At 39.2% G+C, this 21,416-nt stretch overlaps 1 protein-coding gene across 1 annotated transcript in view; it reads left to right on the top strand.

Annotated features, from left to right (window-relative positions):
• The window catches only part of daam2 (dishevelled associated activator of morphogenesis 2), a 106,056-nt gene that overhangs the window by 66,187 nt on the left and 18,453 nt on the right, over nt 1-21,416 (top strand). Inside the window, 10 exon segments of the mRNA XM_046855164.1 lie at nt 11,404-11,737; nt 13,652-13,762; nt 13,916-14,019; nt 14,113-14,179; nt 14,629-14,746; nt 15,024-15,162; nt 17,772-17,830; nt 19,161-19,345; nt 19,861-20,163; nt 20,386-20,493. Of these exon segments, the coding sequence (XP_046711120.1) occupies nt 11,404-11,737; nt 13,652-13,762; nt 13,916-14,019; nt 14,113-14,179; nt 14,629-14,746; nt 15,024-15,162; nt 17,772-17,830; nt 19,161-19,345; nt 19,861-20,163; nt 20,386-20,493 (1,528 nt within the window).

Below are 21,416 nucleotides of genomic sequence, written 5' to 3' on the forward strand. Positions count from 1 at the left end.
CCAGTGGCTGGGTTTTGTAGCGCCGGAATATTAGAGTGAATAAAAACACGCTATTATCCAAGCGGTGCCTGCAGAGGCAGGAAGTGTGCCGAGTTCACGAACTGTTTCAAGAAAGACTCGACTGGAATAGCCAGCAATTTGAAGGCAATCAAAATGTTATTGGCTTTTAATGTGTGCTATTCTTGCCTGGTTTATATTCCTTGAGAGCAGATGGGTGAATCTTGAACCATGTATCTTTTTCTTTATTTAATGCCAGGATGAAATTGCATGCTAATTGGGAAACTTTAATAATTCTTTTGTTTGCTTATATGAGAAATAAATGGTTCAATACCCAGATTAGCCAAAGGATAGGAATGTTTTTGGCCAATTTATCCAAGTAAGCCATCGTTTAATTCAAACATGCTGATGATACACATTCAGATTTCGATAAATCTAACCTTGTCCAAATTAGACAATATAATATGCACATAAGTCTTCAACTACTGGCTTACTGTAATTCAGAGCTGAAAACGACCAGCATAACTTTTCAGCCGGTCAGCTCCTTCATTCTTGAATAATAGATGATCGTAGGCTCGTAAATGTATTTTAGCGCAGAGTATGTGTGATTGTTTGCAGCTTGTTTTTTAGCTTTGGCTCGACGTTGTGAGAATTTCTGATTTAAGCGTTTTAACAGAACCCCGAGTCACTGTCCTCAGTAAAACAAAGCTGACAGCTAGAAGTCAGACTCGACGCGCAATTCAAAAGATATGTTAGTCAGCATAGACAGTCTGCCGCCGATCGTTCATAACACTGGCTGCATTGATCACACACAAACAAGGCGTCCGTTCTGGTGTTTTGGCTCCGGCTCTGTACTAGATCATCCCTGTGTGTGCCTTGAACACAAGTGCTTGCAGATGTTCCCTTCCTTAATACTGACTGTAAATCCGTGTCATTCTAGGAACAGAGGCTATACCAGGACGCTACGTAGGGGGTTTAGGAGGAGGGGTGGAGGGGTTGTACGGACATGACACGGAGAAGATAAACGATTTCTGAGGTTTCACGCTTTAAACGGTTGCATCTGATCTTTTTATTGACTTCTTTATGGGTCTTTTCATGATGGGAAGTCAGTGTGTAAAATGCAATTAGCAAGACACACTGAGTGGGGTTAGACAAAGGTAGCTTTCCTAAGCCTGATGTTGTGCTTGATGCTTTTGAGAAGTTTCAGAAATGAACCTAAGAATGCCTCAGTAGAGAATATTTGTGTATGAACAAAAACAATTATATGATATAAAGCAATACCATGGTGGAATGATTTCCTTAGGATTGGTTTACTCCTGATGCATGGTCAACGTTTCGTTTTTTAATGAGGTCCACTTTTCAAAACATCAATTCATAAGTTCTACAGGGAGTGCAGAATTATTAGGCAAGTTGTATTTTTGAGGATTAATTTTATTTGAGGATTTAATTTGAACAACAACCATGTTCTCAATGAACACAAAAAACTCATTAATATCAAAGCTGAATATTTTTGGAAGTAGTTTTTAGTTTTAGCTATTTTAGGGGGATATCTGTGTGTGCAGGTGACTATTACTGTGCATAATTATTAGGCAACAACAAAAACAAATTCATACCCATTTCAATTATTTATTTTTACCAGTGAAACCAATATAACATCTCAACATTCACAAATATACATTTCTGACATTCAAAAACCAAACAAAAACAAATCAGTGACCAATATAGCCACCTTTCTTTGCAAGGACACTCAAAAGCCTGCCATCCATGGATTCTGTCAGTGTTTTGATCTGTTCACCATCAACATTGCGTGCAGCAGCAACCACAGCCTCCCAGACACTGTTCAGAGAGGTGTACTGTTTTCCCTCCTTGTAAATCGCACATTTGATGATGGACCACAGGTTCTCAATGGGGTTCAGATCAGGTGAACAAGGAGGCCATATCATTAGATTTTCTTCTTTTATACCCTTTCTTGCCAGCCACGCTGTGGAGTACTTGGGCGTGTGTGATGGAGCATTGTCCTGCATGAAAATCATGTTTTCTTGAAGGATGCAGACTTCTTCCTGTACCACTGCTTGAAGAAGGTGTCTTCCAGAAACTGGCAGTAGGACTGGGAGTTCAGCTTGACTCCATCCTCAACCCGAAAAGGCCCCACAAGCTCATCTTTGATGATACCAGCCCAAACCAGTACTCCACCTCCACCTTGCTGGCGTCTGAGTCGGACTGGAGCTCTCTGCCCTTTACCAATCCAGCCACGGGCCCATCCATCTGGCCCATCAAGACTCACTCTCATTTCATCAGTCCATAAAACCTTAGAAAAATCAGTCTTGAGATATTTCTTGGCCCAGTCTTGGCGTTTCAGCTTGTGTGTCTTGTTCAGTGGTGGTCGACTTTCTGCCTTTCTTACCTTGGCCATGTCTCTGAGTATTGCACACCTTGTGCTTTTGGGCACTCAGTGATGTTGCAGCTCTGAAATATGGCCAAACTGGTGGCAAGTGGCATCTTGGCAGCTGCACGCTTGACTTTTCTCAGTTCACGGGCAGTTATTTTGCGCCTTGGTTTTCCACACGCTTCTTGCGACCCTGTCGACTATTTTGAATGAAACGCTTGATTGTTCGATGATCACGCTTCAGAAGCTTGGCTATTTTAAGACTGCTGCATCCCTCTGCAATATATCTCACTATTTTTGACTTTTCTGAGCCTGTCAAGTCCTTCTTTTGACCCATTTGCCAAAGGAAAGGAAGTTGCCTAATAATTATGCACACCTGATATAGGGTGTTGATGTCATTAGACCACACCCCTTCTCATTACAGAGATGCACATCACCTAATATGCTTAATTGGTAGTAGGCTTTCCAGCCTATACAGCTTGGAGTAAGACAACATGCATAACGAGGATGATGTGGTCAAAATACTCATTTGCCTAATAATTCTGCACTCCCTGTATGCTCCATTATGTTATCCTTTTGTTAATTCGTATATTTATTCATATTCAACTGTCCCTAGTTAGACCATGTAATGTTACTGCGATATCTTTACAGGACAGGTTTCCTGTTGATTTCTGATTCGAAACGGTTAATGTCAAGTCAAGACGCTTTTATTGTAATTTCAACCATATATAGCTGATGCATTACACAGTGAAATGAAACAACGTTCCTCCTGAACCCTGGTGCTACATAGAACAATCATAGAAAACAAAAAACACAAGGCTAAGGACTAGTAAGTGTTCTCGCCACATAAAGACAAATACACAAAATACAAAATAAAAAAATAGCTCTGCCAGTAAACCTAATGAAGCATTTATTTGAATAAAATATAATATATACCCTTTATTTATTATATATACAATTTAACACAATTACAATGACTTTCTTTACTAATTGAAGTGTTAGGAAGTTGGGGCCAGAATGCAATGGCCTTGCACAAGGAACCAACAGTGGCAGCTTGTTGGTGCTGGAGCTTGGTTGGCTAACCCTCTATTGCAGTGTTATTATAATCCGCCAAATATAATGGCCAATTAAGTTTATAGGTAACCCTAACTCAGCAATGATACAGCACCCCTAGAGCCCAGAGAGTTAAGGGCCTTTCTCCAAGGCCTCAAGAATGGTAGCTTGGATATACCGGTGTTTGAACCCCCAACCTATTGATCAGTAACCCAGTGTCTTTACCACTGAGCTTAACCACATACAGTATGTGGCACATCATATGAGACAAAGAATTTAACAGTCCCAGCAGTGTTTAATGTAGTTTAGTAACATTAAAGCCATCCTTCAGAAAAATGCAGTGAGCTTCACTTTGAGCTACATGGCAAATGAAGCTTATGAACCAACCCAGTTAACAAAATATTGTTCCAATAAGCACTGATTCCAATCTGAGCCATTGCCCATCATTGCTTCTGTGTAATGATGGATACTTTTAATAACAGCTTCCAAAAAATGGTCTATTGAATCTCTTGCCAGGTTTGAGCACTTCATCATTGCGATAATCATCAGCTCTCTGAAACATTTCTGTTCCAGAACGTGACATTTCTGAAATGCCTTGCCGCACATTTCCAACCTAATGAAGCCTTCTGTATAGCGTACGGAGCTAAAGAGATTCCAAAGCTGATCCAAAGCCATAGGAATTTGTTTACAGCCCAAATTGCTACTGTAATTTAGTTTGTAACTGTTTACACTGGATGCTAATACTATTCCCATGATGCGTCATTACGTTAAGAGTTTGCCAACTGTGTTAATTGGATAAGCTGGAATGCAAAGCGCTGGCTGCCTGAGGAGACATGACTGAGAAGAGATTTAAGTGCACTCGTGTTAGCGAGGAATCTGTTGTGCATATGTCGATTAGACTAAATTGACTTCTCACAAGTCCCCGATCTCTGGCTCAGTTTCTAATTACAGCTGTTTGACTTCTTCAATCCCCAGCATGCTCCACTCATCATCATCATGTCTCAGCTCGGCTAACACACACATTTAGAGGTTTCTTATAGCTCTTCGGGTGCTTGTTTTACTCCTCTGCCCTCAGCTACAGTGTACGGATCATCCAGATGACAGGCATTTCCTAGTTTGATGTATAGCTGATGCATTACACAGTGAAATGAAACAACGTTCCTCCTGAACCCTGGTGCTACATAGAACAATCATAGAAAACAAAAACACAAGGCTAAGGACTAGTAAGTGTTCTCGCCACATAAAGACAAATACACAAAATACAAAATAAAAAAATAGCTCTGCCAGTAAACCTAATGAAGCATTTATTTGAATAAAATATAATATATACCCTTTATTTATTATATATACAATTGAACACAATTACAATGACTTTCTTTACTAATTGAAGTGTTAGGAAGTTGGGGCCAGAATGCAATGGCCTTGCACAAGGAACCAACAGTGGCAGCTTGTTGGTGCTGGAGCTTGGTTGGCTAACCCTCTATTGCAGTGTTATTATAATCCGCCAAATATAATGGCCAATTAAGTTTATAGGTAACCCTAACTCAGCAATGATACAGCACCCCTAGAGCCCAGAGAGTTAAGGGCCTTTCTCCAAGGCCTCAAGAATGGTAGCTTGGATATACCGGTGTTTGAACCCCCGACCTATTGATCAGTAACCCAGTGTCTTTACCACTGAGCTTAACCACATACAGTATGTGGCACATCATATGAGACAAAGAATTTAACAGTCCCAGCAGTGTTTAATGTAGTTTAGTAACATTAAAGCCATCCTTCAGAAAAATGCAGTGAGCTTCACTTTGAGCTACATGGCAAATGAAGCTTATGAACCAACCCAGTTAACAAAATATTGTTCCAATAAGCACTGATTCCAATCTGAGCCATTGCCCATCATTGCTTCTGTGTAATGATGGATACTTTTAATAACAGCTTCCAAAAAATGGTCTATTGAATCTCTTGCCAGGTTTGAGCACTTCATCATTGCGATAATCATCAGCTCTCTGAAACATTTCTGTTCCAGAACGTGACATTTCTGAAATGCCTTGCCGCACATTTCCAACCTAATGAAGCCTTCTGTATAGCGTGCGGAGCTAAAGAGATTCCAAAGCTGATCCAAAGCCATAGGAATTTGTTTACAGCCCAAATTGCTACTGTAATTTAGTTTGTAACTGTTTACACTGGATGCTAATACTATTCCCATGATGCGTCATTACGTTAAGAGTTTGCCAACTGTGTTAATTGGATAAGCTGGAATGCAAAGCGCTGGCTGCCTGAGGAGACATGACTGAGAAGAGATTTAAGTGCACTCGTGTTAGCGAGGAATCTGTTGTGCATATGTCGATTAGACTAAATTGACTTCTCACAAGTCCCCGATCTCTGGCTCAGTTTCTAATTACAGCTGTTTGACTTCTTCAATCCCCAGCATGCTCCACTCATCATCATCATGTCTCAGCTCGGCTAACACACACATTTAGAGGTTTCTTATAGCTCTTCGGGTGCTTGTTTTACTCCTCTGCCCTCAGCTACAGTGTACGGATCATCCAGATGACAGGCATTTCCTAGTTTGATGTATAGTGCAACCACAACACAGGCTCCATGTCTGCACTCCTGTCCTCATTGCACTCTGTCTTTTTAGTGTGGGCAAGGTCCTGAAATAGCCTCTATTGAAGCTTAGATCACTCAGCAATGCATAATCATTGCTGATCTGAGGGAGTCTGCTTCATTTATTGTGATGACTCATAAAGATAGAGTTGTGGGAGTTAGGGTCAAGGTGAAATCCCTGTGTGTGTGTGTGTGTGTGTGTGTGTGTGTGTGTGTGTGTGTGTGTGTGTGTGTGTGTGTGTGTGTGTGTGTGTGTGTGTGTGTGTAAAAATCAGTGTGCCCACATATATAAAGCAAAAAATGTGAAGGTTTGAGAACTTTTTCCTTAATCATCACTATCTTTCTGAATATATGAGACACCTTAATTTTTATTTTGATGCAAGGAGATTTAAAAACCGTTTGCATCATTGAATTTAAACATTATACAAGCCGTTTACAGATCAGACCAAGGAAAATAAATACAACATTGAAAACTATATAAACGAATATAAAACTGTCTCCTGTCTACAATATTGCCTCTAGGCCTTTATCTATCATATCATTTGGGTTGGCATGTACGCATGTAAAAAGACTAATCATCTGCCAATCATAGGGTCTGTGACATTTACATTTACGACATTTGGCGAAGGGACGATTGACGTACAATTACCTCAGTTTTACAGCTGAGTAATTGATGGTCAAGGGCCTTGCTCAAGAGCCCAGCAGTGGCAGCTTGGCGGTTGAGCTCATGTATGTTGAAGTTTACTCTTTGTGTGTTTAGCTGCTATGTTATGCAAATCGAGCAGCAGTTTAAAAATTCTTTGTAGTCATGCCATGTCTTGGAAAATGCATGTTATGCTTCACCCACCTGGGTTGGGTCTTACAGGGGGATTTAACTAGTGTATATGAATTAGCAAATGATGCATTGGGAGAAAATGGGGTAGAAAATGGTAAAACTTCCATATATTTTTAATAAGTTACTATTCTGCTTTATATTATTTTTTTAAGAGTGTGGTTTGCTTTACTAATATATATATTGCTGGGTCTATGTCTGTCTATGTTCTTGCTGCACAGTTTGTCTTACTATGTGCTACAGTAGGCTTTTGCGTTGTTTTCGGTAGTGCTCCACTGATATTTTGACCTCGAAAGAAAAAGGCGACTTGAGATCATTGGCTTTCTGTCCTTTGAACAGCTTACAAAAATAATCCCAATTTCTCGCTCTCTGCAGCTCGGTCAAATATTAGGCTTCAAAATATTGACAGAGCAAGCTCAGAAAAGGCTAAAAGGATAAAGAGGTCGAACCTACCGAACGTCTTTGTTTTCACATTTGTCAAATGCCTTCACGGAAACTCAACACTGCACTTTTGAAGATTTTGGACCGAGTCGTGTTTTTCTCCCAGTGCCGTGTGAATATAGTAGCTGATCTGTGCAGGTCCGAGGGGATATGAGACGAGAGAGCAAATCGAGGCAGCTTTGGCTTGCATAGACTGTGCTGTGAGGTGGCGTTTGCATTGGCCAAGCTTTAAACACTGTGCTACCACAGCTGTTTCATCCAGCCTGATTCAATAGAGTGAATTTAGTGCATAGTGGGTGTGTTTGTGTGTGTGCTCTTATTGTTTTGTCATTTCTAGTTATGTCTATATCTTCGCCGGTTGAATTTTATGTGCTCTTTGAGGACCCTTTCAGTCTGCATTTGGGGGATTCAGTAGTGCTAAATTCATCCAATGTGGCTAGTTAAAAATAATGCATTTTATGCCCATGTTCAGTGTCATTGCACATGTTATATTTTACCAGGTGACTTTTATTGGTGCCAAATCCCCCAGTGCCAATGATGCACCATGTGGCACACTAACCAGCTTTGGCCCCCCAGGGCTATTCAGCGGAACGATGTATAGTGTTTAATTCATGCTTCTTTTTGTTTAGCGGGGTCTCAGAAGGAGGGTCAGGTGGACAATTTTTTTTATAGGTTATTTATGCAGAATTGTACGAGGATCATGTTACATTTCCCCCATGAGTCCCTGACACCTCTGGCGGCAAGTACCGCTATGCTGCCGTCTGCTCTTTCACTGTAAAGGGGGAAAAAATTTAGATGAGCTCATTCACATGTGTGAGGTCTTTGAGAATGGAGTCATTGCAGAACGGAAAAGACACATGGTTTATCTGCTATTAGACTTATATTTAATATTCTTCTAAAATTCCCTCATAAAAAGCCAATTTCTTTTTTTCAGAGAGAGAAAGAAATCGCACTTTATTTGCTGAGAAGAATCCACCTAGCATATTTAGCATTAAAGTATAGTATAGTATTAAACCAGTCACACATCTCTTACAATTCACCATTAAAAATGCTTCTGTGATTGATTGAAACAGACCACCTGCTTCCTCTCAGCAGTCCAGTAATAAAAGCCTGAAACAATCTTTTTTTTTTAATTACTCTCAAGGCAATATTTTGAACCACATTTTATGTTAAGGTAGCTTCTAAATTGCATTCAAACCCTGATATATGGATTCTTGGCATCTAAATTTCCGGTTAACGTTGATCTTGGTTTTTAATAATGTCTTCAACTAGCAAATTTGGCATTAAACACCCTGTATCATTCCAAAGTATGTATAAAGGAATGTAAAACAGCAGAAACATACAATATTAGCCAGTTATATTCAAAGAAAAAATAACCTCTATTATAAAGTATATAGAGTAGAAATACCAGCATCTGTTTAGTGTGTCAAATATAACTGAACTCTCCCTTACAACTTCATAAAATGCTTCCTCAGGGTGCTAGTTGCCATGTGCGGAAAGCTAGCTAAGGGTGGTGTCAAATGACAATCATTGAATATCAAATTGGACAACGGAAATGTTTTCAGGTCTAATTCATTGGCAAATGTATTTGCTTTAAAAGTGTGACATTGTCCTATCTTTATTCATATCTGTATTTTCTGTTCCTCATTACTATTGTAATCATATTCAGTTAAAGACCTTACACAGAGGGAAGATGCATTCACATTTTGATAAATAAGCAATTTGGCAAATCATATGAATTTAAAATCAATGTAATCTACTGAGAAGAAAGCAATCCCATACACTCTCTGTAAAAGGATGGCTATAAGTTAGTTAAGTTGGAGTTTTTAATGAATTTACATGATATTTGGAGAATTGTTTGGGACATCCAGATGTGCTTGGAATGCGTTTTAATTTTCCTTTTTTAAAATAATGGAGAAATGGCAAACATGTATTTTTATTATAAATGCAGTGTTCCAGAATTTATTAAGTCTGAACAGTGGGATTGGATATATATGAATATTATTATAGGTCTGGTAACACTTTTAAATACTACAAGCTACACCATAAAAAAGTTATTGGAAACTTAATTCACAGTTTAAAGAAGGTGGTCTTTTTTTAACTGACTTACCCATTCGACCCGACCCTATTATTCCAGAGCCAAGGCTTAAGTAGAGGCTTCTTTGGCACAGACTATGTCTGTCTGAGTCTTGGCTCATACTGTATGCTGTGAGCTCTTTATTTCTTCGTGTTGTTTGGGTGACGGGGGGAGTCTTGTGTCCTCAAAGTTAAGCATACATCGTCTGTTCCAGAATGTATGACTCCTGGCCGAGTGAGGCCTTCAGCACAGAGATAAATATGTTCCTCACTCGCCTTATTAATGACTGATATGAAATAGAGGTAGGATAAGGAAAGCGATATTCTTGGTGAGAACCGAGTGATCTTTCATTGTAGACATTCCTCACTTTCAGACATGTCAGCGTCAAAAAACCCGAGCTCCTAGCTTTTATTAGTATGCGCATGTGTTGCCCTTTTTTTCCAATTCATTAGCTCATGAGACTATTTATGACTACAAATGTGAAATCCAACCACAAATGTCACTTGTCCTCACAAGTAGTCCAGATGTTATGCGCCTCTAATGGAGTGAAGGGCAATGAGAATTAAACAGCTGTTGCCTTACGAAACTACTTTGTTTTTATTGTTAAGATCTTGTCAGAACAACTCGTCCAAATCCACCCAGAGCGCAGATCATATAAGACGTGTAAAAGATCTGAGTGCTCGCTCTAGACTCGATGTGGTGATAGGATAACGGGCTAATCTAGAGTGTCATGTTCAAATGGAGGGTCTTGAGTTAAACATCAAGTGAAGGCCAGCTGTGATCTCATGCATGTTCTGCACCCAGAGATCTGCAGAAATGAACGCAGACAGCTGTGCTTTTCCAGGTGAGCCGTGTTTGCTTTGGGCAGGTTTCCTGCATGAATTTAGATGTAGTGATATGAAATATCAATAATTAGTGTCACTGAGGAGGGGGTTCATCTCAAAGCTGCTTTAACTCCAGATGTTTTTCCTTGCCACCATCACCTCTGGTTTGCTCATTAGGGATCCAGATCTACAGCTGGAGTTTTGTAAAGCCACATTGTGATATTTTCTATTGTAAGGCCACCCCTAGCCAGGAGTCTAAGAGAAAAATAATTGGCACTGGTGTCTTGGTAGGAATTTGAAATGCTCTCTGTCCTGTCTATTAGAGCAAAGAGCAACACCAGCCAATCATGGACTTCTAGAAGTGTGCATATTTAGAAGAGGGTAGATGGCAAGTCCATCCGAATGCTTCCAGCTGAATTTGCAATTTTAAAAGATTTCATGTGTCTTGAAGGATGCATGTATTAGACTTCTGGGTGGTTGCTACCATCTGGGAGAAATTAGGATAGAATATGAAATTGGATTATATAGAAATGTTTTCAAGTCCAATTCAGGGACATTTTTATTGCTGTGTAAATGTGACATTGACTGATTATAGGGCATGTCTCGTTTACAGGAACATCACCCTCACAGCCCACATGATAACACTGGATCAGGATTATCCAAATCTCTGGTATACGGTTAATTTAGTGGTTACTATAACTGCTAACTCTTAGCTTTCTGTTGGGTTTACATGAAATGTGCTACAAATTTCAGGAAAAAGTATGTTAAGGTTAAAATATGTAAAAAATTAAAAAAAAAAAAATACACCAAGGTGAGATCATCCCCATCTTTATGAATAAACACAGGTCATTTGAAGAGAACTGTGATGAAGCAGCCATGGTAACAACGTCATTGACTTTAATTAGCCTGACTAATAGGCACTGTCATTTCGGCTGCTATGATGAATGAGGTTTCAAAGAATTGTTTCATTTATACTTTCACATTTCGAGTTTTGTTTACGGAAACGAACAGCTGTAAGTGTGAAATTTCATGGTAAGCATCTGGATTTCTATTTTGCCAAGACCGCTATGAGTAGAAGAGAATGGTGAAGGAAAAGGCCCCATTAGCACAATGTTTTAATCCTTATGTTATTTTGTTACTGGTAATGTCGAAGCGTTTTTTTGACTCGACCATTTGCTTACTTTGTGTGCAGGTTTGTGACTCGCTTCATCGAACTGGACGGCCTCACGTGTCTGCTAAACTTCTTGAAGAGCATGGACTACGAGACGTCAGAGAGCCGCATTCACACTTCCATTATCGGCTGCATCAAAGCACTGATGAACAACTCGCAGGGCCGAGCGCACGTCCTGGCCCACCCTCAGAGCATCAACACCATCTCACAGAGTCTGCGCCAGGACAACATCAAGACCAAGGTGGCTGTACTGGAGATCCTAGGTGCTCTCTGTCTGGTACCTGATGGCCATAAGAAAGTGCTGCAGGCTATGGCGCACTATCAGAAGTACGCCGCTGAGAGGGCACGCTTCCAGGTAAGGTGAAATTGGTTTCGAGGTGAATAGACTAATTTTACTCTATTAAACTCAACATTTTAGAAGGGAGTTTGTTAAGTGCATACTATTATAACCTTGCAGAGGGTTGGTAAGGTGGTAGCTCAGTGGTTAAGGCTCTGGGTGTACTGATCAGTCAGAAGGTTGGGGCTTCAAGCCCCAGTACCTCTGCCACGCTTGGGGCCCTTGACTAAGACTCTTTACCCTCTGTGCTCCAGGGGTGCTGTAGCATGGCTGACCCTGCACTCTGACCCCAGCTTTCAAAAATCACTGGGATACTCGAAGAAAGAATGTAACTGCATTGTAAAGTTCATATGACAAGTATAAAGCACTTTTCTTTCTTTTTTTAACTTTCTTTTATGAATAAAGGAACTTCCTTCTAGCAGGAATATGTACCTAATCAACTAGCATTATTACCTCAGTCTAGGGATGGGGTAATCACCTGGATTTGGATCCAGACAAGTATTTCGAACAAGTATATCGAACCATATGCTCAAAAACTCTGCAGCAGAACTGGCATGTGAATAAGATCTTCATAATTCAACGAATCCACGAATAACAGTTTAGGATTAAATAAATGTTTTTGGCTATCAGCCAAGTTTGCTTGCTTTTTTTTTTTACCTTTTCATGCAAGGATTTTTCTGTAACAGGAGCTTCAACAATTGTTAATAAATTCCACAGGTCTGGCAGTTTGATAAAGTCCTAAAGGCTGCTGGACACCACAAACTAATAGCCACTGGTGTATTTACTGCTCTCATTACTCACCCTGCTCTGGTGCTGCTGCCTGGGCATGCCATTACTGGATGTTGGTAAAAAACAACCAAAAGTGTTTGATTTGAACTCCTTGGTGGTCCAGCTGAGATTTAGGTTGAGTGTCCACAGGAATGCCACAAACTCTCAAATAGACCCATGACTTTCCAGAAGCCATCTCCATCTGCCTCAATTATGCAAAACACATTTACAAACATAAAAATAAAAAAATTTAAAATATTATTCAACGTCGGTCTCTAAAATAGCAGAATAGTCAGAAACTATTTGACAATGTACTTGTGTTATATGTATGTATATGTAAGTGTAAAAAAAAATAAATAAAAGCAGTGACTGGTATTTTGTTGATGGATTAAATACCACGACTGAAAAGGCGTTAACAGTTTTTTGAAGGCCGTCATTACAGACACGTAAAAAGTATAGTTTGATATTCCAAAACTGGAATTTAACACACTGTGAAGAACAACACCTCTAAAGGTCATGTTTTATGGACCTTAAATGTATACAGAACCATTTCTCACCAATTTGTATTTTTGTCATGCTTAGTGACGAGCAATCAAAGACTTTGAAGCATTATTGGGTAACGTGGCTCACCGCCACTGACTTATTGACTTGTTTGGACGTGAAGAAAAGTATGTCAATTTAACATGAAAGAGAATTTTTAAACACAATATATTGCTGTCTGCTAAAATCTAAGCGAATGGTGAAACCCTACATGGTTAAAATATGACTTTTCCTGTGGACAATTGTTTTTACTATTTTTTTTTTTAATAAATAGACCTATTAATTTAAATGCCATCAAACTTTATATGGGCATTAAACCTGGTATATTTTAAAATGTAAAAGGTATACAGCACACAATCTTGAGTACTACTGAAGTAGTATTAAATCCTTCCTATCTCCAATGAGTCTTTATTTCTATCAGGTTTAGAAAAGAAAGATATGACTTTACGCTTCTCTTCTAAAACAGCCAAGCCCTTAGCTTAGCGTAGCGATCGTCTGCAAGCTGTGACTAAAATCGCTAAAAATAAAATAGGACAAAATTCATTACACATTACAAAACAGACGTTCAGATAAGCTTCTGTGGCTTAAATCCAGTAGTCAGACTAAACGTTTTCTGCCTTCTAGACTCTTCTGCATGAGCTGGACAGGAGCACAGGCCGCTACAGAGACGAGGTCAACCTGAAGACTGCCATCATGTCCTTCATCAACGCTGTTCTAAATGCAGGACCTGGAGAGGTCAGTTGATCGATAAACCTTGCTGCTAATGTTTCCGCACCAAAAACATCAATACATCTTTTAAAGCATCGAACCTCTTAAAGTGCCAATATATAAACATCATTAAGTATGTCAGCATAGTACTGAAGGACTTTGCTTTGTTTCTGTGTACAGGACAACCTTGAGTTTCGTCTTCACCTAAGGTACGAGTTCTTAATGTTGGGGATCCAGCCAGTCATTGAAAAGCTTAGAGGTCATGAGAACGCCACTCTCGACAGGTCAGAGACTTTGACTTACATATATATATTTTTATATTGCCGTTTAAGCCCTTGAGAAATAATCCAATTCATTGTCTATTTTCTCTATTTTAGACATTTGGACTTTTTCGAGATGGTGCGGAATGAAGATGACTGTGAATTGGCCAAACGTTTCGACATGGTAAGCCACCTGCACTACAACTAGCGGTCTGCTCATGACTACATGCATTATACATTTTAATCTTATAACCTTCCACTTCTGCACATTTCCTGTTCAATGCCATGGGCTTAGAACATCCATCCATCCATCCATCCATCCATCCATCCATCCATCCATCCATCCATCCATCCATCCATCCATCCATCCATCCATCCATCCATCCATCCATCCATCCATCCATCCATCCATCCATCCATCCATCCATCCATCCATCCATCCATCCATCCATCCATCCATCCATCCATCCATCCATCTATCTATCTATCTATCTATCTATCTATCTATCTATCTATCTATCTATCTATCTATCTATCTATCTATCTATCTATCTATCTATCTATCTATCCGTTTTAATCTGTTCGAATTTTTATTAGATTTTCTATAATCGAGAATAATGAATTTGCTTGTAGACGCATGTGGATACAAAGAGCGCCGGCCAGATGTTTGAGCTGATTAAGAAGAAGCTGAGCCACACAGATGCCTATCCGCATCTTCTATCTATTCTCCAGCACTGCCTGCAGATGCCATGTAAGTGTATATCAACTAAACTAGGCATTTGAGTAACAGCTCCATTAGCAGTCAGTTACACAAAGCATGTACTGAATTATTGGCAGATACAGTGTATACTATATATATATATATATATATATATATATATATATATATATATATATATATATATATATATATATATATATATACTAATACAACAAACTCTATCTACAGAACAATGTCTTAATTATTGGGATCTTTATTGTGTCTGCTGTTCTTTGCTATATTAAACACCATTATTTCTATATTGCAGATAAACGCGGAGCGGGCAGCATACAGCAGTGGCAGCTTCTAGACCGAATCCTTCAACAGATTGTTCTGCAGGACGACAAAGGGGAAGACCCAGATGTTTCTCCTTTGGACAATTTTAATGTCAGGAACATAATTAGAATGTAAGTGCTGCAGGATTTCTGAATATAACCTAGAAATAACCTCAGTTCTGGTGTAGATCAAAGTGCAGGCTGGCAGTGCCTAATGCTGGGTGCTGAGAAGGTTATAGGCTTTACAGTGTGCGATTGAGTGGACGAGTGAGTGAGTGAATGTGTGAGAGAGTGTCTGGGGGTGAGTGAACGAGTGAGTAAGTGAATAAGTGAGTATGTGGGGGGGGTGAATGAATGAGTAAATGAAAGAATGAGTAAATTAATGTGTGAGTGTCTGGAGGTGAGTGAATGAGTGAGTGAATGTGTGAGTAGGTATGTAAGGGGTGTGAATGCACAAGTGTGTGTGTGTGTGTGTGTGTGTGTGTGTGTGTGTGTGTGTATACAAGATAATTACCATAGTTAATGCACCTACTAAAGATATAGGGTATTTTCTCTCTTTCTGAGATTATGCAACACTTTCACTCTTCCCCATTTTGTTTGTCTTGGCTCCTTTCCTTTTGCTGAGGATCTTCCTCTCCTCTTCCTGCCTCATTCTCCTTCATATCAGTTAAATTATAGTAGATCCCATTTCCTGCCGTTCCTCCTCTATCCAAACTTTGCATTGTCATTACTTTCCACTTTCTGTCCATCTTTCTGTCATCTCTCTTCTGCTTGTCTTTGCCCTTTTCAGTCGCTGTGTGACCAGGCCAAATAGCCTGCAATCGCACACTTCCATTCTCCATCATCATTAGCAAAGGCGAGCCAAAGCCCATGATTAATGTATTTAGTCTCCAGTGTGAAGGCGAAATTGGAAAACGCTTTAGAGGAGAGGTTTTACTGTACATTCGGCTCTCTGCCAGCTCCTACTGAACTGTGTTTATCTCATTTTTACACTGCACTGCAGATCTGTCCAAGACAAACATTAACACCAAACATATTCATTTTGCGTGTGAGAGAGAGAGAGTGTGTGTGTGTGAGAGAGTGTGTGCGTGTGAGAGCGTGTATAATAGAGACTGTGTGATATGAGTGTATATATGTGTGTGTGTGCGCACGTGAGTAAGTGTGGGAGTCTGAGGGTGAGTCTGTGTGAGTGATTGTGTGGAAGTCTTGGTAAGTGCGTGTGTTTGTGTGTACGCGTATGAGTGAGTGTGTGTGCGTGATTGTGTTTGTACATGTGTGTAAGGAGGATTTTCTTTTTGTCCAGATGTTTTTTAAGGTACAAATGCAGATGCATTTCTTGGTGTTTGCTTGACAGTGAAAATTTTTGTCTCACCTTTTTGTGTTCAACAGTTTTTTTGTTTTGTTTTGTTTTTTTCTTTTTTTTGATGTTAAAATTTAAAACTAAAAAAAAAAAAACAGCACTAAAGCAGAAGCATCAAGAAAATAGATGACTCTCTCCATTCTACTGTACATCATTATATACTTTTTCTAGATTTACTTCTATGAGTAGATTGTAATTCTCTTCTCTTACGTTCTTTGTGTTCTCCTCAGCTACGGAAAGCAGTCCTCATCCAGGTGTTTCATTTTAAGCATTTTTTCCCCCCAGAAGGTTTTATAACCCTAATCTTATGCTGAACTAAAACCTCCTATCAGGATACATAAATGTTTAATGACTCTTACACACAAAAGTCAACACCTAATGTTAACAGTTCATGATAAATGTGTGAGAACCTGTTGCTGTTTACATTTTAGTCATTTAATGGCTATATATTTTTTATACAGATATCGTATATCTATATTAAACTCAACCTAACTGTGTCTGTTCATGGGAATAAATAAAAATAACTCCATTCATGTTAATGATACAATTCTGCCTATACAACATCCCTGACCTTGTAAATTAACCGTTACCTTTACACAACAATAACACACTAGCCACGTTTACATGTACTCTTTTTTGTCATTCCAAATAAAATTATTCCGATTGGACTGTTTACATGAGACATTATTTAATCCGATATGGCGTTTACATGTGCTTGTGCTTTCAGTCGGAATGACTTTGAGACATACGCACATAAGCCTATGTCTTGTTTGCTGCATTTTATTCCTGTCAACATGTAATTCCATTATTTCTTATGCGCCACTATTTCTATGTAAAGCGTTGCTCTTAATCAAGCAACAGCGTGAATTTGTAGGCATATTACGGTGCAGCAAAGCTTTTTGATTGCTGTGCATCTCTGAGGATCATCTCATGTCTCAGCATCTGTTATCCCTCCCTCCTAAAAAAAAGCAGACGTGTGTAAATGATGGTCCGTAGTAAGGACTGGTGGAAGTGGGTCGTATTGCTGGAATTTTAGCGACCTAGAATGGAAAATAAACGTTTGCATGAGTCAGCGGTTATATTCACACGTTTGTGTGGACTGGTAGAAGTATTCCGTTTAACTTTTAATTACATTTTTTTCTTTTGTTTGGTTTATGGAAAGGTTTATCTCACCCCTCGCAAACCAATTACAATTTCATTCAGTTTGGGCATTTTTCGTTCCGAAATGTGCCTACTGAGTCGATAAATTAGTGATAGTGAAGGTAAGTGAAAGATTTAAGCAGAAGAACAAAATATCATTCCTGACCTAGCTTGTGATATTTTAGCACAGCAGACTGATCTGTTATATTTTTTTTTATATTTCTTCCCTCTCTGCTATCAGGCTTGTCAATGAGAACGAGGTGAGACAGTGGCGAGACCAGGCCGAGAAATTCAGAAAAGGTAATGATGTACACACAGACGTACATAATTGGTGTGTGGGTGTGTGTGTGTGTGTGTGTGTGTGTGTGTGTGTGTGTGTGTGTGTGTGTGTGTGTGTGTGTGTGTGTGTGTGTGTGTGTGTGTGTGTGTGTGTGAAATGAAATTTTGAACATTTATTTACATATTTATACTTCCAGTATATATATTAATTTTCAACAACTGAAAATATAAGTAAAGAACTGATAAATTAAGATACGGGTGCAACAATTAATTGAACTTAAGTAGAAAAAATAGAAGTAATATTAGCAATAATGCTAATAATAGTAGTATTAATAGTAGTAGTAGTCATAGTGATAGTAGTAGTAGCAATAATATTAGTAGTAATAGTAGTATTAATAGTAGTTGTAGCAATAATATTAATAGTTGAAGTAGTATTAGTTACTGTTACGTTTCAAACAAAATTCAGTATTCACTATGCTTTCAGTTTTTAGGCATAGCTTGTCCCAACAGTCCCCTGGTGGTCTAGTGGTTAAGACGCAGCGCTCCCACCGCTGCGACCCGGGTTCGATTCGGTCAGGAACCATCCCCAGCCACTCTCAGTGCGGTCCCAAGCCCGGATAAATTGGGGAGGTTGCGTTGGGAAGGGCATCAGCGTAAGCGTGCCAAATCAAACGTGCGGAGGATCCGCTGTGGCGACCCCTAACGGGAGAAGCCGAAAGAAAGTTTTTGTCCCAACAGTCTCCGTTTTAGTTGCAATTTGATGAGGACACATTGTAGATGCCCCTAATGAAAATAAATTAATTCAGATTTTTTGCAAGAATGCACCTGCACAAATTTAGAATCTGGTTGAATCTGATGACCCAATGTTCTGTAATTTTCATTATACCACAGCACTGTTGAATTTTGAATGTTTGCTCAGAACGGGAATCATTTTGCTATAACAGCTGCTCTGCCTCTAGCACTCATTCACTGCTTTGATCAATCAATCGAGTAGTCAAACTTGTGAAATTTGATCACCTTATTACAGTAACCTTTTTTTTTTTTTTTTTGGAAGGAATTTAATCTACATATTTTGAAGGTGTTTCCAGTGTCAGAGCCTCATAACAGTTGGAGTTAAAGCTGTTTAGGATAGATGGCTTTGTTGTTTCTTAGTAACATGGCAAGGTCTATTTTACCTCATTACTTTTGATAGAAAAAAGAAAAAAAGCACCTAGTCAGAGTAAATGTTTCTAGCTGCTTTGAAACTAATAAAAGGAACTCGCTTTATGTCCTGTTTTATTTAGTGTGAGTCTAATCATTTTACATGTAATTTTACTGACTGTAAGTTGCATATATGCATCTGTTCTTTTAGAGCATACAGAACTCATGGCCCGACTTGAGAGGAAGGAGCGAGAGTGTGAGATCAAAACGCAAGAGAAAGAAGACATGATGAAGACTCTAAACAAAATGAAAGACAAGCTGCAGAGAGAAGGAGTCGAGCTGCGCTCTGCCAGGGAGCAAGTTTTAGACTTGTCTTCTCGAATTAACGATATTTCCGTGAGTATCCTTTTCCTGCTCCTGTAACTTTTTCAACTGAAGCAGGAGTTCAGTGGTTGTCTTTCTGTATTAGTGAGAAGAGGGCTGTGACTTTAGATCTCATGACCTTCAGAGGGAAAATGCTGCCAGCCTGAACGGTTCAGCTACATGCAAAATGGTGTTGTGCTGCTCCACTTTCTGTATTTTGAGGATAGGCTCTTGAATTATATAACAAACATCACATGCCCAGTACAATATAAAAAAAACATAAATAATCCTCAGATGTTTTGTGTTTTATAAATCGATTTAGATGTATTATGAAGAATGCATAGTAACTGACTACTTTTCAAATGAGCTTGTTTTTCAGCATAATTTAATTGCAATGCTATTTATAAGACCTTTTAATTGCTTTTACCTTGTTTTTTAACTTGTTAAGATGGAAATGGATCGACTATTTAGTAATAGTGTAATCTCACATGCTCTAATAATATAAAATATATTTTGTATATTGACTATCTTTCCTGTTTCTTATTTAGCATGGAAGTATGGCATTTCCTCCACCTCCTCCTCCACCTGGAGGTCCAATGCCTCCTCCTCCTCCACCAATAATGACTGGTTTCCCTCCGCCTCCTCCACCACTTCCCTTCTGCCCAGCCCCTCCTCCACCACCTCCTCCTCCAGGGGCTCCACCTCCTCCTCCAGGAGCTCCGCCCATCTTCTCTGGTGCTCCACTCCCACCGGCACCCGCTTCTTTTAGCAGCAGCACAAGTCTGCGCAACAAGAGCATCCCCCAGCCATCACACCCACTTAAGTCTTTTAACTGGGCCAAACTGGGCGAGGTGAGCACATCATGGCACTGTGTAATGACTAAACAAACCGGAAAGCTCACTTAAACCTCATTAATCAGCCTAGTATAAATAGAACGGTTGGACAAACATTGCATCATGCTTTTGGCTTTGTTTCTTAGGAAAAAAATCTTAAAATGGCAACAATTTTCAGTCATTATTTTTCACTTATGAATACCTCCTCCCTTACAATGACGCATTCCTTATTCTTTACAGAACAAAATCACTGGCACCATTTGGCATGACATCGATGACCTGCGGGCTTTTAAAGTCCTTGATCTGAAAGATATCGAGAAGATGTTTTCGGCTTATCAGAGGCAACAAGTACGGTGGATTTGAATATCATGTTTGTCTTTATTGAAATAATGATGATAATTTGCATATTGTGTCATGTTTATTAGTATGTGAAAAAGATCAACAGTAGGAACTCGGAAGCCTTGTAGACTGAGGTTAATGTGGCAGCCTGGGAAAATCCTTCACATAATGAAAAGTCTATATAAATAACATTTAACTGAATTGAAAACTTCTATATAGAGATCTGAAAGCGGAAAGACTTCGTTAACTGTAATTTTTTTAGTTATTCTTGGCTCTGTAATTGTTTTCTCAATATTTGCTTATAGGGTTTACCCAATGTATTTCCATTTGGAATGCAGTGCAGAAGCGTTTTTAACAGAATTCAATTTTTTTTTACGCACAGAATCAATTTAACTCATGCTTGTTTTCATGATATTTACTGTGTGAGGAAATCACACTTACAGTAGCTAGCAAGGCTACTACTGGCTTCACACCCACCATGACCTTTGCATTACAGCCATGGCCAGATTAAAAGAATAAACAAAAACATTTCCGTGTCTTTTAGATGAAATATATTCCTGCTTACTGAAAGTTAAAATATCAGTATATGTTATACACAGGCAAAAAAAAAAAAAAGACTTGGCTCTCTGCCAGGATTCAGTCGCAATGACATACGACGGGTTTTCCCAGACCACCACACATTTACGCCAGCTGTTCTTCGCTGAATGGCTTACTGTGTCTGACCTGATAAAGCGCTTAAGCATGGAGTAGAATTTGTAGCGCTTTCATTGTGCTAACTGACCATGCCAAGAATAGAGACCATGACGACACCATTTCATATTGACTTTTATGGCTATGTAGTTGATTTGTCTCTTACAGCATCAGTAGTGAGAATCTGTAGCTCTGCAGCCCAGCTCTGGCTGAGCCTTATTTTTTCCATAGTTCTGCTGCTT

The sequence above is a fragment of the Silurus meridionalis genome, chromosome 8, assembly GCF_014805685.1.
Source record: "Silurus meridionalis isolate SWU-2019-XX chromosome 8, ASM1480568v1, whole genome shotgun sequence".
NCBI lineage: Eukaryota > Metazoa > Chordata > Actinopteri > Siluriformes > Siluridae > Silurus > Silurus meridionalis.